This window comes from Octodon degus, unplaced genomic scaffold (assembly GCF_000260255.1).
Source record: "Octodon degus isolate 3935 unplaced genomic scaffold, OctDeg1.0 scaffold00091, whole genome shotgun sequence".
In the NCBI taxonomy this organism is placed as follows: Eukaryota; Metazoa; Chordata; class Mammalia; order Rodentia; family Octodontidae; genus Octodon; species Octodon degus.
In genome coordinates, this window is record NW_004524667.1 from 8,270,179 (window position 1) to 8,288,050 (window position 17,872).

General features: G+C 44.3%; 1 protein-coding gene across 1 annotated transcript; it reads right to left on the bottom strand.

Annotated features, from left to right (window-relative positions):
- Nucleotides 1–6,000: 6,000 nt before the first annotated feature.
- On the bottom strand, nucleotides 6,001–8,506 carry Msc (musculin). Its single transcript, XM_004637543.2, has 2 exons — nucleotides 7,878–8,506; nucleotides 6,001–7,014 (listed from the first exon to the last, which is right to left on the bottom strand). Exons 1-2 carry the CDS (start codon nucleotides 8,412–8,414, stop codon nucleotides 6,925–6,927), a joined length of 627 nt encoding a protein of 208 aa, XP_004637600.1. The 5' UTR covers nucleotides 8,415–8,506; the 3' UTR covers nucleotides 6,001–6,924.
- Nucleotides 8,507–17,872: the final 9,366 nt, after the last annotated feature.

Consider the following 17,872-nt stretch of genomic DNA (forward strand, 5'->3'; position numbering starts at 1 on the left):
GCTCTCTCCTCCCTATCAGTTTATCTACCTTGCAACTCAGCCTTCTGAGATCACTGCTACTGCTGCTTAGAGCGTTGCTGGGTCTGACTTAGGTGTCCCTTCACTGAATTTAGCCAGAGCGGTGTTTGTCGCTTTTGTGCAGGCGTCCTCTTCTCACCCTATGAAGCTATTGCTTAGTTTTTTAAGAACTATCCAAATTTCTTGAACCTTCTACCCTTGGATTTGTAATTTTATGGTACCCTTTCTTTGCATTAGAAGAGAGATTTGCTTCCAAAGCATTTAAGAATTGTCTGGTTTTGTTTGCTACTATTATTTGTTTGTTTTAGTTTCCTTTGTACTCAAATTTCACGTCAGTGTATCTTGTCAGATTAGTTTTGTACCCTGTTTCTCATGAATAAATACACTGGTCAGCCACTTAGCAAAGCTTGGATTACAAGTTTTTCTTGGAGCCAGGGAAATAGCTCAGTATTATAAGCACTTGCCTGGCAAGTGCAAGGGCCTGAGTTCAATCCCTTGTTCCACCAAAAAAAAAAGAAGAAGAAGAAGTTTTTCTTGAAGACCAGTAGACTTGACTCCCTTGTTTTCTGATATAAAACTCTCTAATGGAAGAACAGAAAGCCTGATGCGGCCCTCAGAATTATTAATATAGAGGCAAGAGAAATAGAGTCTTGCAGTCTGGCATTTGGAACATCACTCCCTCTCCCATCTGAAAGCCAGGACCAGCCCTGAGCCCACACAGACTATGTGTTCAGGTCCTAAATAAGAGACAGAGCTGGGGCTCTGAGGACAGAAAGGAAATCCAGAGGCACAGAAATCTTCTGAGCCAGTCTCTGAAACTAGTTCTGGCTTCAGCGCTACTGATTTGCCTGAGCTATTTGTGCAGGAAGCCTTCCCAGCTGGCCTACCCAGAACACCCCAGAAATTCTTTGTGATCTTAGGTTTGCGCCCATCCAACATAGACATGATCTTCAGGCTCCTGCCCTTCTGAGCTCTCCACAAAGTTAAGAAAGCACACTCTGAGCAATGAAGAAGTTTATCTAGGCAAGCAATCTCAAACTGTTTGGTCTCTTCAGTCTTTCAAAAATATTCAACTCAGAAACACTTTTGCTATGAAGGTGGTTTGTCCCTTTTGTCACTTACTGGATTAGAAATCAAAACCAAGCAAAAATATTCACTTTTTTCTTTTTTTTTTTTTTTTTTGGTGGCCTGAAGATTCCTTGAGGGCATTTCTGGGTTAATGTGAGAAATTGGGTTCGAAGCAGAGCATCTTGAGCCTGACTGCTTTGTTTAGCAGGCACTTAAACAACTGAGCTAATGAGCAGGCCCCAAAATATTTACTTTTGAATTCATTTAAGAATAATAAACTAATTACATGTTAATGAAATGCACATTTTAATGAAAAATGCTTTTCAAAACACTTTTAATGGGAAGAGAGGCAAAGTCTTACCATTTTGCAAATTTATTTATTTATTTATTATTTTTTTATTTGGTACAGGGTCTCACTATGCACCTCAGACTCATAGTGAGCACCCTGTTTTCAGCCTCCACAGCGTTGGGATTGCAGGTGTGCACCACCATACCCACTCGGTCTCCAGTTCAGCCTGTCCAGGGTGGGGCCCAGGGGCAGCATTAGATGCCAGGTTTTGAACTCTGGTCCCTACACCTACCAAAGCAGGTGCTTAGTCTGCTGAGCTTTCTCGCCGGCCCTTTTTGCAAATTTCTTTGACACTTAACTTAATAAAAAGTGATCAGCTTCTCATATATATTTTCTCTTTCATTCTGTTGTGATGTGTTATTTTGGTTGATAACCAGCCTTGCTCAGATACATCATTGTAAAGGGCAGAAATATTTTGATGGCCATTTCAGGTAATTGTGAAAATCCTTTGTTACTGCATCTAAACTACCCAAATACAGTTTCTGACAAGTTGGCTGAAACATGGCAGAGGGATTTTTTTTTTTTTTTTTTTTTTTTTTTGCTCTGAATGCCTTCAAGGCAGGTTTGGCTGGCTGTAGTTGTGGGGATCGAACCACAGCAACCTGAGCCTGACTGCTTTGTTGAAGCAGCCACTTGAAGAACTGAGCTAAGGGGTAGGCCCCCTTGCCTGAAACATAGAATCTGAAATCATATCAATAGATTTCTGCATTTAGTAACCTCAAAATTCACTAGTCCATCTTACATTCTGAAGTGAGTTTGTTTTCAATCTCATGAATATTTTTTTGATGCAGTGTCACAATCTTTATTTTTAGGGGACAGCTAAATAAAAATCTCTCCTTAGTGGTAAAAATAAAAAGCAGTTGTAGAAAAGTAGGTGTGGCTGAAAAGAGCAGGGTGATACAAGCAGCAACAAGAGTAGGCAGAACAAATCTGAGGATGAAGAGCTCCTGAAGTAGGGTAGAAAGGAAGAAAACCAATTTTTTTTGTTTTTTAATTTTAATTAAATGTGGTTCTTTAATTTTTAAAAAATTCAGCACTTAAGGTCTCATGCTAGCAGAACCAACGAAGGAGAAAGATGAAATGAGTTGAGACAGCAACAAGCCATGATCATGACCCCATAATTACCCATAGATTCCCTTTCTTGCTCCTTTCTAGACCATCTCAGAGTCATGGGTTCAAAGAATTTCTGTGGATCAATTTTCAATGTTGTGAGAGAAAGATGAAAACCTCCACAAAAATAAAACCCCATGGTGACAGAGATCGAAGGTGAGGGGTTTGTGAAAAGATGCAAGCCCAGCGGCTGCCTCCAGTGGTTTGAGATGCAAAGTTCCCACCAGTAGGAGACAAGGTGAGTGCTCTGGAAAGGCACAAGCACAAGGAGCCACGCCTGTGCCTGGCAGAGATGTTTTCCACGAGTTAGATACTGAACAGTGAGAGGTCGATTATGAATGAACCTAGTTAGTCCCTTCCAAATGGGAGTGATGTAACTTTCCAAATTACTGTGATTTTTAATATTTTCCAGAAGTATCAACCAAAATTATCTACTTATTACCTGTTGTAATAGAATATGTTTCTCTTTGGTTGTTTCTTTTTTATGGGCAGGGATATGTTTATTTTATTTTTTGAAGCATTTGTTAAGAGAAGAATAAAACAATGCCTGTAAAAGTCCCTTTGGAAATCGCAGGCATCACTGCTGCTCTCTAGGGAAGGAGTCACCAGGCTACAGGGAGAATGAAGTTGAGCCCAACACACACACACACACACACACACACACACACACACACACACACACGGTCAGTTCAGCCTCCACAACCCAGAGAAACGCCTAAGTGTTTCAAAATTACAGAGACAAAAACATTTCTTTTTAGAATATTCATTTTAGGAAGTGTCTGTGGAAGGGGATTTTTTGTTCTCTTGGGTTGAGTCAGAATCACTGATAATGATGCCTTGGTCCCTCAGAAAACCCCCAGAGTCTTTTTCAGTTTATTCATTTTGTTTGTTATGCAGTACTTCTTAAGTTCTTAGACTTTCTTTGCCTTGCACCCGCCCCCCACAGCAGCATAACCAGAAGAACGAAACCCTCCTGTCTACTCACTTCTCCTTTCCCCTCAACCCCTGCCCCATTCCTGCTCCATCCCCAGCTTCCATCTCATTCCTCCAGTTCAAATTCCTGAGGGAAAACGGTGAGAAGAAAAGTTGAGGGCGGCTTTGGGGTGCTTGGGAGGCTCTCAGCTCACGCTGCAGGCAACACCAGGCGAAGCAGAGGCTGTTTGCAGACACTTAAGGCTCTCCCAATAGCAACCTTTGCCCCCAAACTGTAGCAATGTTGTGTTCCTTGCTGGAGGCGTACTAGAAATTGGCCATTTTCGCATTTTACAAAAGTGATGTGAGTATTGGCCCTCGGCTTTTTTATGGAAGTTATGGAGCAGAGAAATTCTGAATTTTTTTTTCTTTTCTTGTTGGAGAAGTAAAATTATAGGTTTATAAAGTGGCCATAAAGATAAGCCTGCAGGATACAATACCAGGGCTTTGTACATCTGGGACTCAGTGAATTGCTTCTAAGAAAATCTGTGCTTTGCTCCTGAAATGCCTAAGGGAATATAACTATAAAAATAAACATTTTAAATCTCATGTCTTTACTTACGAAAAATTTCTCTAAATAATATTTTCTCTTTTATCTGAACACTTGTTCTAATTTCTATTTACTATAAATGTAGCTGTTCTTTCTGGGTTTTCTTTCTCTGTTTTTCTGTTTGTCTGCTCTTTGGGGACACTTTTTTTTTTTTACAGTATGATCCTGTTATCATGAAACTGGACACAATCTTTTTCTGTTTATTTTTGAAATGAGGTCTTACTATATTGCTCATGCTGGCCTCAAACTTTCGATCTTGCAATTGCAGCCTCCCAAGTAGATGAGATTAAGGCATGGACCATTGTGCCCAGGTTTGGACCTATTTCTTAAAAGCTGGACTCCTGCATCCTGCTTGGCCTGTGTGCTGCCTCTGGGTGCCTCAGGGTGTGTCTTCTCTGGATGCCTCTGGATGTCCTTTACTAGCTAGCATTGAGTGCACTGCTCACCGAATGTTAGAAGAAGCTTGGCTTGCATACACTATGGCAGTGTGGCAGACCTCCACTGTGCTACAGTGGACTGTTGGTATCACTGGAATCCCTCAAAGGATGTCATCGCTGCTCTGTGGTATTTGTTCCTGAGGCAATCTTCCAGGTACGCACTGTTATTGGCACACCACCGTAGATGAGAAAACTGAGTCTGAGAGGGGAGAACTGTTTCGCCCTGTGGGGTGGCATAGCTTCAGTTTCAAACTGGGTTCTTTAGACATTCTTGTTTTCTGCAGTCAACGTCCTGAACTCCCTCCTATCCTTCATCAACAGACTTCATTTGTTGGAAGATTTGGAAATGACCTGACTAAGGTCTGGTGCTCCGCAGACACTGCCGGTGAGAAGCTGGGCATACAGGGCACTGAGGTACAAGGTTCTCCGAATACGAATTACAACACTTCTGGCTCCCCTTTGCCAGAAAGCCCAGATGCCACAGAGCCCACTGTGGCTCCCACCTCCTGCTCCCAGCTGGGCATCTGGCAGCTGACCACTGGATCTGAAGGACCAGAGTCTCCCTGGGTTCTAAATAAAAGCTCAAGAAAATGATGTCGGAAGGCAGCTCCCCAGAGTTTGGATTCCACTTAATTCAGAACAGGAGGTCTTACTCCCTGTTGCTCTCTCACCTCCTAATGAGAATCCAGCTGGATTTTCTCTGGTGAGGAAAACTGCTCTTTGACTTTACAAAATAGCAGGCAGAACCCCCAATTGGGCCGTTGTTTTATTTTTATCCTTCATTCTTTTCTGTGTGCAAAAGGATTGCTTTTAAATGGACTAACTTTTTAAAATTATTATGGATTTTTCCAAGTTATAGCAGTAAAAATATAAGAAATGACATGGGAAATTAGGTAGTATATGTTTAAAATGTCAAATCGTTTTTTAAAAAGATTTCTGCTGTGAACTCAGGCCCTTGCACTTGCCAGGGAAGCGCTTATTCCACTGAGCCCTCTGCCCAGCCCCTGCTGAAATACAAGTTGTCTTCTTACAGATCTTTTCTGCGTGTTCAATTTAGGACACTGGGAATCAGGAGGGTGGACGGAGGGGTTTGGAAACCACTTTTAACTGTAAACACTGGAGCATGTTTTAGGCTGGGAAAAGCACTAATGCGCGCGCGCGCGCGCGCGCGCGCGCGCTCACGCCTGTATCAACTTTACAACTGCATGCCTCACAGAAGGCCTGGATTTCAGCAACATCTTAGGGCCCTTCAGCAGAATTCCTTGCTTACTCAGAATTCCTATCTCAAGGAGAATCAGAAACACAGACTAAGAAAGGTGACATTTGAGCATGTGAGTGTGACTATCCCAGAAGCCAAGTGCTAGTGCCCTTTGCAAAGCTGAAACCAGCCCCCATCAGGTTAACATTCAGCCCAAACACTCTCAGTAAAGGAAAACAAAGACCACATTCTGATGCCTCCAGGGACATGCAGTCTTCACAATGCGTTTTATTATTCATAAAAAAATAAATTTATTTACATATGTTAATTGCTGTGGAAGTGCAGACTCAGCAGCGTGCTGGCCCTAGGCACCTTCGGTGAGGTCACCCTTAGCTCCAGCAGCTTGCCTGGGCACAGGAAAGAAAGCGTGCGCAAAGGCTGTGCTGGGGCAGGGGCCATCAGAGCTTGGCAGGCATTTGGAATGCGGGGAGAGGGAACTGCAGTTAGCAGCCTGAGCAGGCAGCTCCAGGGATAGTGGGTGTGAGGCTGGAGCCTCGAAGAGGAATCTTGGATGGACAGTGATGACAGAACAGAGGAGGGAGCTTAGAAAGGAGCCTCCAGGGGGAGAGCGCAAGGGCTCAGGGGCAGGGCAAACCTAGCCTGGCTGCTCTCTGCCTTGTGCCTCCTCTGCCCTGTGCACAGTTAGCAGCACAGCTGTTGCTGCCTGGCAGGATAGAAAACTGACCCATATGTGCCACTTTCTTTTCTTGGTAACTTAAAACATCCCCAAAGTGGACCTTACATCACGATGCTGTTTTTTAAGAGGATCCATAGTGACCTCTATTTTATAAAGCCTGGAAGCCTGGGCTGTGCAGAAATCTGCCACAACATGACATACATGATACATCTGACCCTGCTGGAAACTAACCCTAACATTATGGAGGCCTAGGTGCTGTGGTGTTGGGCTCAAACGGCAGCCTGGGCTATAGCACTAAAGGCCCAGAAAGAAGCTGGGCTCCTGTTGCTCTCACACGAAAGGATGCTCTTTCCAGCCTTGTGGCCCAGATGGGGCACCTCCACCGTCCAGTTTGCAGGTCCAAGGAAGTGGGAGGGCCCAGGAGGATCCAGTGGCACTTGCTACCCATCCTCTGGTGTTCAGGCTTTCTTGGTCCTCAAACACTTTGGTGTAACAAATAATCCCATCAAGTGAGTTTGATCCTATCTAAGCCGTGGTTCCACATAATCTGTTTGCTGCTGCAGAAACGTCTTTGGTGTCAGAGTCAGGCCGTCCGGAGACCACAAATGGCCACGTCTGTACAATCAAAAAGACAGTCATACATTGCAGAGAAAACAGCATCTCAAACAGAAACTGCTCCCTTAGGTGAACTCCACAAATCCCTAACTCAGCTTTTGTTAGCATTCTGAAAATCTGTGTATTTTTGTCTCAAATCTGAGGTGGTGATCTTACTGGATACTAAGTATGGCAGATATTGGATGTCAGTTCACAAGGATTCAGGTGAAACTGAGTCTGGGATTTCTTCGTGTGTTTAATCTTAATCCTTGGAAACAGAGAGAGAGAGAGAGAGAGAGAGAGAGAGAGAGAGAGAGAGAGAGAGGACTCGTTCCAAATAGAAACTTCTATAGACTGGAATGTGATCTGTCTTTCCCAATCCTGGAGACCTGGTAGATAAGACAGGGACTTTCCAGACAATTTGGCCTGTGGACACTGGGCTACTCACATCCATTTTAAAAATCCAAAACCTTTTTCAAAGCTCAGTTTTCTGTCCTTTAAAGTAGGAATTTCTGGTTCAAACCTGCTCTGCTCTTTGTTGGAAAAAGCTGGGCAAGTGAGATTTGTTATTTAATCTGCAGCCAGTAGTATACTCAGTTGTAACTAGGGTTTATGCCGGAAATAGGATGTTAACTAATAGTTGCCACTGGAGGAAATACAATACACAGGGCAGAATCATGCGAACACTGACCACTGAATGGTTCTTTTCCAGGAAAAGAGTAGTTACCTCTTCCTTTGGTTTGGGAGAAACTAAACTAGGATTCCCATCACAGGCCCCACGCATCCCCCTTAGGCTTCTTTCTAGCAGGCTGCCTTGCCCTGCGGCGCCCACGGCACTCTAGGACTTCCTCGGCCCTCACCCCGTGGCTGCGCGGTTTCCCTACCAGGTTCACTGGGTGCACGTAGCCGTTTTCGTAGCGGTCCTCCTGCAGCAGCTGCCGCAGGTGCGCGATGTAACTGGAAGCGAGCCGCAGCGTGTCCAGTTTGGACAGCTTGGTGTCAGGAGGTACCCAGGGCAGGCTGGTCTTCAACCGGGAGAAGGCTTTGCTCAGCACACGCATCCGGGCGCGCTCGCGGGCGTTGGCCGCGTTCCGCTGTGACTGCTTGCACTCGGCGGCCGAGCCTTTCGGTAGGAGAGCCTTTTTACTGCAGCTGCCGTCCCCACTACCTAGGCAGCCGCCCCCGGCCACACGAGGCCGCTTCTTCTGGCATCCTCCAAGATCGCGGGCTGCACCCACGGCGCACCGCTCCTCCTCGCCGTCGGGGTCCTCCTCCTCCGCCGACGAGTTGTCACTGGGCGAGGCGTAGCGGCGCTCTGCGCCCGGGACAGGCTGCCTCTTGGAGGAGGCGGGGACCGGGTACCCTCGCTGCAGCCCCCGAAGCTCCATCTCTTCGGGGTCACTCACTGAGCCCGTGGACATCTCTTCGTCTCCCGCGCCCACGCGCGTCCGCTTTTCTCCGACCTGGCCAGCCTCACACGGTCTCCGCCTTCCCCTTCCCGGCGGAGGCGGGGGCCAAGGAGTGCTCCGAGGGAACAGCACACTTGGGCGGAGAAGCAATTGGAGGCGGCCGCGAGAGAGCGAGGTGGGCGGTGAGAGGGCGCGCACCCCGCCGCTGACCCCGGGGAGTGGGGCCCTGGAGTTGGCGCCGGGATCCAGGCTCGGCACGCAGGAACGCGAGCGCTGCCTTTTGACAGGACTATTTATCTATACTCCTCGGAGCAAACCACACCGGGCAAAGGAGAGGGGGTTGCAAAGGGGGACAAGAGGTGGGGCAGGGGCGTGGAAAGGGTGGGGATGGCTTTTCTGCTCCCAGGAGTGGCCGGTGGGGGCGGGGGTCATGGAGCTTCTCTCTGGAGCCGGATGGGGCCCTGAAGCCCATCTGACCCCGATATGTTTGTTCGAGATAAATTGTGGAGAAATGAAAAGGGAGACCTTGTTTCTACCCCCCCCCCAAACCCCCCAAACCCCGGGCTGATCCTAGCAGAGAGCCAAGATTGCGGGGCACTTGGAGACCGCGGAGACAGTATCCTGACTGCGGCTTCTCTCCCAGTTTTTAAACAGAACTCAGCTTTTAAAGTTCGTCACCAAGGATATGTAACTGCGTATCCAAAGCTTTTCCTCCAGAAGGAAAACAAAACAAAACAAGCAGTCAACGCCAACAATTCGCACCAACCACCTCTCATTTGCCGCCTCCTTTTTCTTTCAGTATGACTTTCTTGCTTAAAGGGCGCTTACATGGACACTTTTTCGTTTTATCCTTTAACCACAGCTACAACCTACCTGTTATTGTCCACTTTGCAGACTCACCAGGGCCTGAAGAAGAAAAGGAAAAGACTCAGAAAGCTCTCTACCTCCCTGAGGCACACCGCTGGACGTTGTGTTTATAATTTCGCGTTGTCCTGAGAGTTCCCTGCCTGATTTTGATTTAAAACTGCAATCTTATGAGAGAGCACTCTACTGTAACTCTTTGAGTAGTAGTGCTAGGTAGTAGTCCTTTACTGCCTTGGAGGCTGTATTGAAGAAGTTCCTAGATGCGCAAAGCGAAGTCTGCACCAATTGTCCTGTCAAAGGGAAAACAACACCTAGAATTACCATTCCAACCAAAAATACCCCTCCCCCGCACACACATACACCAGGGAACAACACAATTTTGGGTCTCTCGTTTCCTAACTGAAAGGCTGTTGCTGTTGCAGCACCTGGCCAGTGAGTGAGCTCTTCCTGTTGGAAGTGGGTACCAAGGCCAGGCATTGCGTATCTGGAACCCATGAGCTGCCCACTGAGGAACTAAACCCCGTCCAGGATGGTGTTGCACTTATGGTTTATCCTGGTTTATAATGAGGAAACTAGAGTTTTTGCAGCCAGTTTTGTTGTCACCCTGCTTCTCGCCCAGAAGTCCACAGGCACCCAGTGAGGCAGATGCAAGTGAATGTGTGGGGACACTATCAGTCCAGGACAGAGGAGACAAAGCTGCAGGGCCAGCCTGGCTCTGCCCTTCTTACAGCCAAACAAATGCCCCTGAAGAGCTGCTGCAACAGGTGTCTGCGCAGGGTTGTCTTCACCAGTCAGGCTCCATCAAATTTGTCACCAGGCTGCCTCCGTTTTGGGGGTATCTCACAGGAACCCTTCCCCTGTCCTCTTTCAGAAGTTTCTTCTTCTACCTTCTGTGTTGGCTTGGGGGTTGGGATGGGCTCATCCTGGGACAAGTTTGGTAAATAGATCCTTTGTTCTGTGTTCTCTCTGACCTGGGGTAAGGCAGGAGGATTTATTGGTCAGAGCAGGGAAATCTTTCTTGAAGCCCTTGAACTTGAACTTGATACCAGGTGAGGAGGCCAGGAGAGACTAGGGAGAGCAGAAAGACGTTATGGGGGACAGCTGGAGAGCGCAGGCTAACTCTGCTTTTCCTATTGATGACTTGAGGCTATCAGTACAAATACATGGTCTCACACATTAGGGGCAAGCACATAGGTTTTAAAAATCTAGATTGTTTATACAGGTGCAGAACAAAGTCTTTCTTTAGAAAAGATTAATGGTGGGGAGAGCACTACACTTCTCTAAACAGTCTCAAAAACTGGACGCAGACCCAGTGCGAAGGGGGTCAGGCCAGTTTCTTTTCATTAAATTGCCTGACCCTAACAATTTGGGCTGATTATTTTGTAGCATTTGCCTTCCTTCTGTCTTTTTCTTTTTCCTTCCCTCCCTTTCCCCATTTTCTTCACCTCCTCCCTCCTTCTACATTCCTATGAAAGTCAGTTGCCTTATTTTTGTTTCATTTATTTTTTCTTTCATTTTCACTTTCCCTCTGCTTACTTATTTGCATATTCTTTCATTTACTCTTTTTTTCAAATTGCAGATGGATAATATTTAGAAATGTATCTTGCATACATTTCACATTAACATATAACTAGAGGTGGCTTTATATGTTTGCAGTATCTACTGTTGAACTCTTTCATGAGTTTTTGCTTTTCCTTCTCCTTGATGGATTACAACACTCACAGAATTAAATGGTCTAAATATATATATTTTTAAAAGTTATCTTCCTTTCATTGCTTAATGTTAACACACACCATAAGTGAATAATAAAGCCTTGACTTTTCTCTTTGAAAAAACGCACTGGGCCAAGCAGCGTGGAACATGCTTGCAATTCCAGCTACTTGATAGGTTGAAGCAGGAGAATCACAGATTCCAGGCTAGTCTGGGCATCTTAGTGAGACTCTGTCTAAACTAAAAAGTAGTGGATGCATCTTGAGACCATAGTGTTAAGTGAAATAAATCACATAGAAGTTTAATTTTCCCATCATTTTTATATGAGAAACCAAAATTACAAATAAAGGGCAAAATTAGAGATAGATAATAGGAAGTAGGGAGGTAGATCTTTCTCAAATAAGAGGATCAAGAGATGGAAAGAGAAAGGAGGAGAGAGAGGGGATACAAAAAAGAATTAAGACGCATTATGTACAAGTATGAACTCCACAAGACTGTAAACATTATGAGTTGTAAATGTGTACTAATAAAATTTTTAAAAATACTAAAATTAATTTTTATTGGGCTATGCTTTTAAAATATTTAGATTGATAACATATATATTGCCATTTATTGTATACATAGCCATACTTTATAAATATCCGGTGGTGGGTAATTGGGATTGAAGTTGCTTTGTTAAACAAATGTTAATACATTTAATAATATTTCCTAATCCTAATTTTTCTGCTTCCTGGCTATACAACTTTTGGCAATGTAGAGCCTCAGTTTCTCAACATAGAAAATGAATTATCTTTTTATAAGAAAGAGGAAATATATGAGCAATTTTCTACATCAGATCATGGAACATGGGAGAAAATAAATAGGTTTTACTATTTATTTCCTTGCCCAGCGCTACTCAGCTAGTAGTGTCAGCCCCAGGCTCATTCAGCTAGTGTCAGAGCCTGGGGCTGCTCAGGCTTTAGACTCCAGGGCTTATTCTCAATCTTAGCTGTCACTAGAATGGCTCATGTGCTTTGACTGTGGGCTCTAGGGTCTGACGTCCACAGCCCTATCCCAAAACTTTTTTAAAGTTCTCAGAAGGATCCCACTGAGGGAAAAGTTGGATGGGGCTTCATTGTACCTTTCTTCCCCCAAACTTTCTTATAAATTCCAAGCACTTCTCCAAGCCTATTCTATCAACTGGAAAAAAATGAAGTACAATGCCTAAATCAGAGTTGCTGGAAATATTAAGTGAGGTCGTGGTGTTGTGAAATCAGCCTGCTGAGGTATGATACAGAAAGGTGCCAAATCTATAAAAATACTTCAAAATACAGACATTTTAGAAGGGCACAGTACAGTCAGGTGATAATGACAGACCGTAGAAAAAGGGCCTCTCCCCTGAATGCTGCAATACCACTGGCTGAGGAAGTCTGGAGGGCTGGTGAGACAGGCATGAGGGTTGAGAAGGGCAATTCCCTGCAAGGAGCAGGTGTTTACAATACAGCTGTGGCCTTCCCTTTGGTGGAGCTCCTTGGGTGACATTGGTGTCCCTCCCAAAAACCTCTTGAGGTTCTATACTTTCCCACTTTCTCTCTCTATTGTTAGTGGTACTGGGGTTTGAACTCAAGGCCTTGTGCATTGTAGGGAAGCATTCTACCACTGTGCTACATCCCCAGATGCAGGCATTTGTTACACTTTTGAGCAACTGTGTGCCTTGATCTGGAAAAACAAAGCAACTAGATATCACTGGCCAGTGTGGAAGACACCTGGCCTATAAGGCTACTGAGCACTTGAAACATGACAAGTCATGTACTGTCATGAAAAGATGCACATTGAGTTTTGGAAACATCCTATGAGAAAAGAATGTAATATTTGTCATGAATATTTAGACTACTAGCTATGTCAAGCAAGCCTAACATTTTGGGGTGCATTCACTTAAATGAAATTCATTAAAACTAATTTCACATTTTAAATTACTAAAATGGTTACTAAAAATCTAGAATTCCATATATAGGCCCTGCTAGTTCATAATTTGGGGACTAATCTCATGGATTAACTATGGAACTCTTCATTGTGCCACTCTTGTCTGATTTGGGTGAGGTGTGTTGACTCTGAATCCCACTGCTCCAGTGCACATTCTAAGGAAAGCAACAATAGTATGGGGATCTCACATTATATTGTGCTTGTCTTACCTGCCTTATCATCTAGTCTGTGTCTCATGTCCTTGAATAATCCTGCACATGCCAGCACAGAGAGATACTTCTGGTTGAGTTTCCGCAGCCCCTTCTCAGAGAAAGCCTCACTGCCAGATGAAGGTTTGGTTTCCCAGCCTTGGTGCTCAGCTCTGAAGTGAGTGAGGCCCAGCTCCACTGTCCAGCTCTTGGGCCTTTCCATAGAAACACTGGAATGAAAGTGTTCTGCCCACATTAGCTGGGAGACGGTTCCCACACCCGTGTTGTGTTGGCCATAGGTTGTGCACATCACTGAGTATATATGCCATGTGCAGGGTGCAAGGTCAAGGCTGGTCTCCCCAGCCCTGGCCCAAGCAGTTCTTTACACCTGTAATCAGTGTGAAGCCCTGAGTCCTCCTTCAGGCCCAGATCAGCCTGGGTCACTAAGAATGTTGCCACTTTCTGGCCTGAGAAGGAAGAGAGCTCCTGTCACCAGACTGGCAGCCATGAGGTCTGGTCCTTGAGGGAAAAATTGGCTGGAAGGGCAGGAAGCATTTGTCATACCTGACAGCATCCATCCTTTGCTGCTTTTATGCAGTGGTTTGTGATAAAATTTTTAGCCTTATCCCTCTCTGTACCTGTGTAGAGGGGCCAGTGTCCAGGAGCATCAGGATTCTAGAGGCTGCAAGTAGGGAGAACAGCTAAGATTAAAAAGAACAGTGGGGCCATGGCAGAGGAGGGGATATGATAACATTTGGTAGAGATACAACTTTATCTGCCATTTGGAGTAGGAGAAGAAAGCCCTGATTTACTGTCTAGACAGCTACCAATGTGGGTAGCTTCAAGGATTTTTTAAAAGAATTATCTTTAGAGCTTAGAGACCCCCAAATCCCAATACAATGTTATGTATCTTCTCCAGATGCCTTTTTCAAAAATTTTATGTATTTGGTACAGGGTCTCATTATGCAGCTCAGACTCATAGTAATCCTGCTGTTTCAGCCTCCCAAGCACTGGGATTGCAGTCATATGCCACCACACCTGGGCCTGGTCTTGGTGACCAGCTTGGCATATGGTACTGGGGATAGAACCCAGATCCTTGCATTTGTCTCGGCAGGCACTTAGACCACTGAGATATCTCCATGACCCTCCTGCAAATGACTTTGAATACCAGATTAGGAAGAGAAGCTCAGCTCTCCGGAAGAAACGGCCTATGGGAAGACCCCAGAAGGAGGCCTGTTTGCATAGTTCCTGGTCCTCAGTTATGATGTCAAAGAAACTGAAAGGGTGTGCTGGTCTGGGTTAAGCCTCTGGCTCATGAGGCTGAGAGCAATCTTATTTTAAAATATCCTTTGAGGTACTCTTTCATTCTTAGGTAGAAACTAAGAGAGTTCCCTCTTGGGGATTTCCTGTCCTTAAGTACTTTTGGTTTTATTGGTAATACTTGGAAGCCTGAAAATACTCTGTTACTGAAAGAGCTCTTGAAATCATGCTCATAGCTCTGGTTGCCAGTGTGTGGTCTCAAGTTTTGAATGATTTAAGTATACATTAGTAAGAGAGAAATGCTACCATACCATACGGCATGTCCTGGGTTAGATTATTTGCATTACATGAGATTAACTCCCATCACCCCTCACCTACAACCCCCAACCATTCAAAAATAACTTTAATAGATTATCAGGACACAGAAATGTTTAGGACAACATGACCAATTTTTCTTTTCTAAAAATTTTTAAAATTTTCTTTCCTTTTGGCTTATTTGTACTGCTCTGCCTATGTAGTAGAAAAAAGTAAGAAAAATGTCTTGCTTTATTCTTCATTAAGGTTGAGACCATCTCTTGGAAACAGAAGGAGATAAAGTATTCTCATGCTTCATTTCACCAGCCTGCCCCTGGTCTTCTTGGATTATCATATTTAGGCAGCTCCCTTCAAGAATAAGAGCACCAGAGTTAAAGTAAAAAAGAAAAGAAAAAGACTAAATGCAAGCTCGCTGAAGGTAGAGACTATCTTATTTACATGAGTGTTCTTCTCAGTGTCTAAGAGCTCGTGAACAGAGCTATCTACACATTTGATGACTAAAGATATTTGTAGACACACAGTGTAGTCTCTATATGTTCTACCCTTTTGTCTATATTTTGATGGACCCGAGTATGCTTCTCCTGAACTGTGGATGGAGTTCTAAGGAACACTCCCTACCTCACCTGTAGTTCCTATAATCATGTATCATACACCGTGCTTGCCACAACCCCAAGAGTTATTCTAAGAAACTGAAGAATTACGTTTACTATAGCTCTATTTTCAGGACTACTTCTAGTAATGCAGCTTTCTCTTATAAACATGAAATCTATCTGTAAATATAATTTGTAACCATTTTTTTTGGAAAAAGTTTCTACATTTTCATAAAATCTCAGGGGTTCACAGATCTACACTGCCCCCATTAAAAAAAATACTTGTTGGGGCTGGCCAGATAGCCCAACAGATTAAAGTGCCTGCTTAGGCAGAGGCAAGGGCTGGTGATTCAATCCCTGGCCTCCCCTCCCAGCCCCTACCCCTGCGGCACACTGAGACAGCGATTGAGACTGGGCATGGTAGCGCCTACCTGTAATCCCAGAACTTGGGAGGCTGAAAATAGGAGAATCACTACAAGTCTGCATAATGAAACCCTGTAGATTCAGTACTAAATACATTAAAAAAACAAAAAGACAACTACTTGTTATGGTTTGTGTCTAGTTGTCTCTCCAAAGCCTCAAGTAAGTCATGGGGTAGATTTCTAGAGTTCGTAATTAATTCAGGATCCAGTGCTGGGATTATGGATGTGAGTGCTGCTGGGATTATGAGTGTGACTGCTACACCCAGCCTGGGGATAATAGCCATTTTTGCTACTGCTCCTCCCATTTGCTCTTGCTGTTTTCCACCTCCATGAACTTCTGCCATCTGCCATGTACCATTCTGCCTTGGCGCAGCTGAATATGGACTGAAACCTCCACCTGTGAGCTAAACAAACCTTCCTTCATTTTGGATGTACTGTATTCTGTGCCAGCAAGGAGAGAAAAGTAACCGAGACAAAATCAGTACCAACAGAGTGGGGTTACTACTGGAATGTTGCCTGGCCATGTGACTCAACCTTTGTAATTCATTTGGAAATGTTTTGAGAGACTGCCAAAGAGCCAACCCCTATATGCTGTTAACTATACTGGAGATTCTGACTGGAGTCTGGAAAATCAGAGTTCTAATGGAAATGCTGTGTGTTCAGATGAGCCTCAGGAGGCTTCAATTCAAAGAACTGCATTGGCTGCTAGGCCCAGGTAGTATATTGTGCTTTGGCAAAAATTTGGTCTGCATTTTGCTTGTGTTTGGAGATATTGCCTGGGTGGATTAAGAAAAAGTTCAATGCGGTCTACTATCAGGAAGGTGGTATAGTTACTGTTGAGGGCTTTTGGCCAGATCTGTTTAAAATTATGAGTGAAGAGCCAAGGAGATGGGGAGATGGTTCAGTGGAATAAGTGTTTGCCTGGCAAGCTCAAGGGCCTGAGTTCAATCCCTCGTTCTGAAAAAAATAATAAATAAATAAATAAATAAATAAATAAATAAAGAGCAAAGAGCCAGTAAGGTAATATGAAACATTTGGCCAGAGGGGTGGCTCTAATAGATCTTTGATTGCAAAGATGAAATAGAAGAGAATGTTCCTGTTAAGAACAGGACAATGTAAAAATGAATTGAAGATTTTCACCTGCAGATGAGTGTATTTAAACTGCAGGAGATCCCTGATTTTTAGTCTTGCCGTACATTGTAAACTGTTAATGGGAAATAGGGACTGTGGTTGTGAAAATTCATTTAGTGTTTTTATGCTGTCTTTATGTACATTTATAATCAGGTTAATTAATGTAAACATTGTATTTTAACCTTATGTTTTGATCACCCTATAGAATTTTGGTTTTGGTGCAGGAATAAGTGCAAAAGAATTGTGTATATGTAATTGTAATATTAATGTAAGCTAAAAATAGATCAAAACATGGTAACTATTCACAAATCTGCCACTAAAGACTAGTGTAAGAAATGTGTATGGTAACTAAGTTGATCAGGGATTGAGTGTAGCAGATTTCTAACTGGTGGTCAATTTATTACACCTAACTGAATTAAATTAGTGTGGTGCTGGGTGCTGGAGGCCCACCTGAGGTTTGTTGCCAGCAGCATAAAGGCAGAACAGGAGAAGCTGCTGAAATGCTGTTAGGGATGCTGTTTGGAGCTGTTGGAAGATGCAAGTTGTCTCAGGCTGTTCGGCTAGAGGATCTTGTCATGCTGGCTTTCCCGATGAACTTTGGAGAAACTTAGTTCCTCATCTTGAGCATTGCTTCCTGACTCTAGAGGAAAAGGTGGTGCACTGCTCAACTCTTGAAGAAGCTTGTTATATTGGCTTTTCTGATGGGAACTTGACTTTCCTCTTCACTGGAGGAGCCCAGTACCTCACTGTTGCTGAGGATGGCTGTTGTACTCTTGGGGGACCTCTGGTGCTTACCTTGAGTGTTGCTTCCTAGCTCCAGTTTAGATCCCTCAGCCTGCTAGCACAGATCCTTCATCCCACTGGCATAGATTGCCTAGCTTCCACCACTGACATTTGCACCTTTCCAGCACAGATCTGTGAAGAGGGCCTTCATGAGAATTTGTTGTGGGCTCTAGGCTCCAGTTGAACTTGTGGGAGGCATCGTTATGAGCTGTAGGCCCTCAGCTGCATTCTTTTTTTTTTTTTTT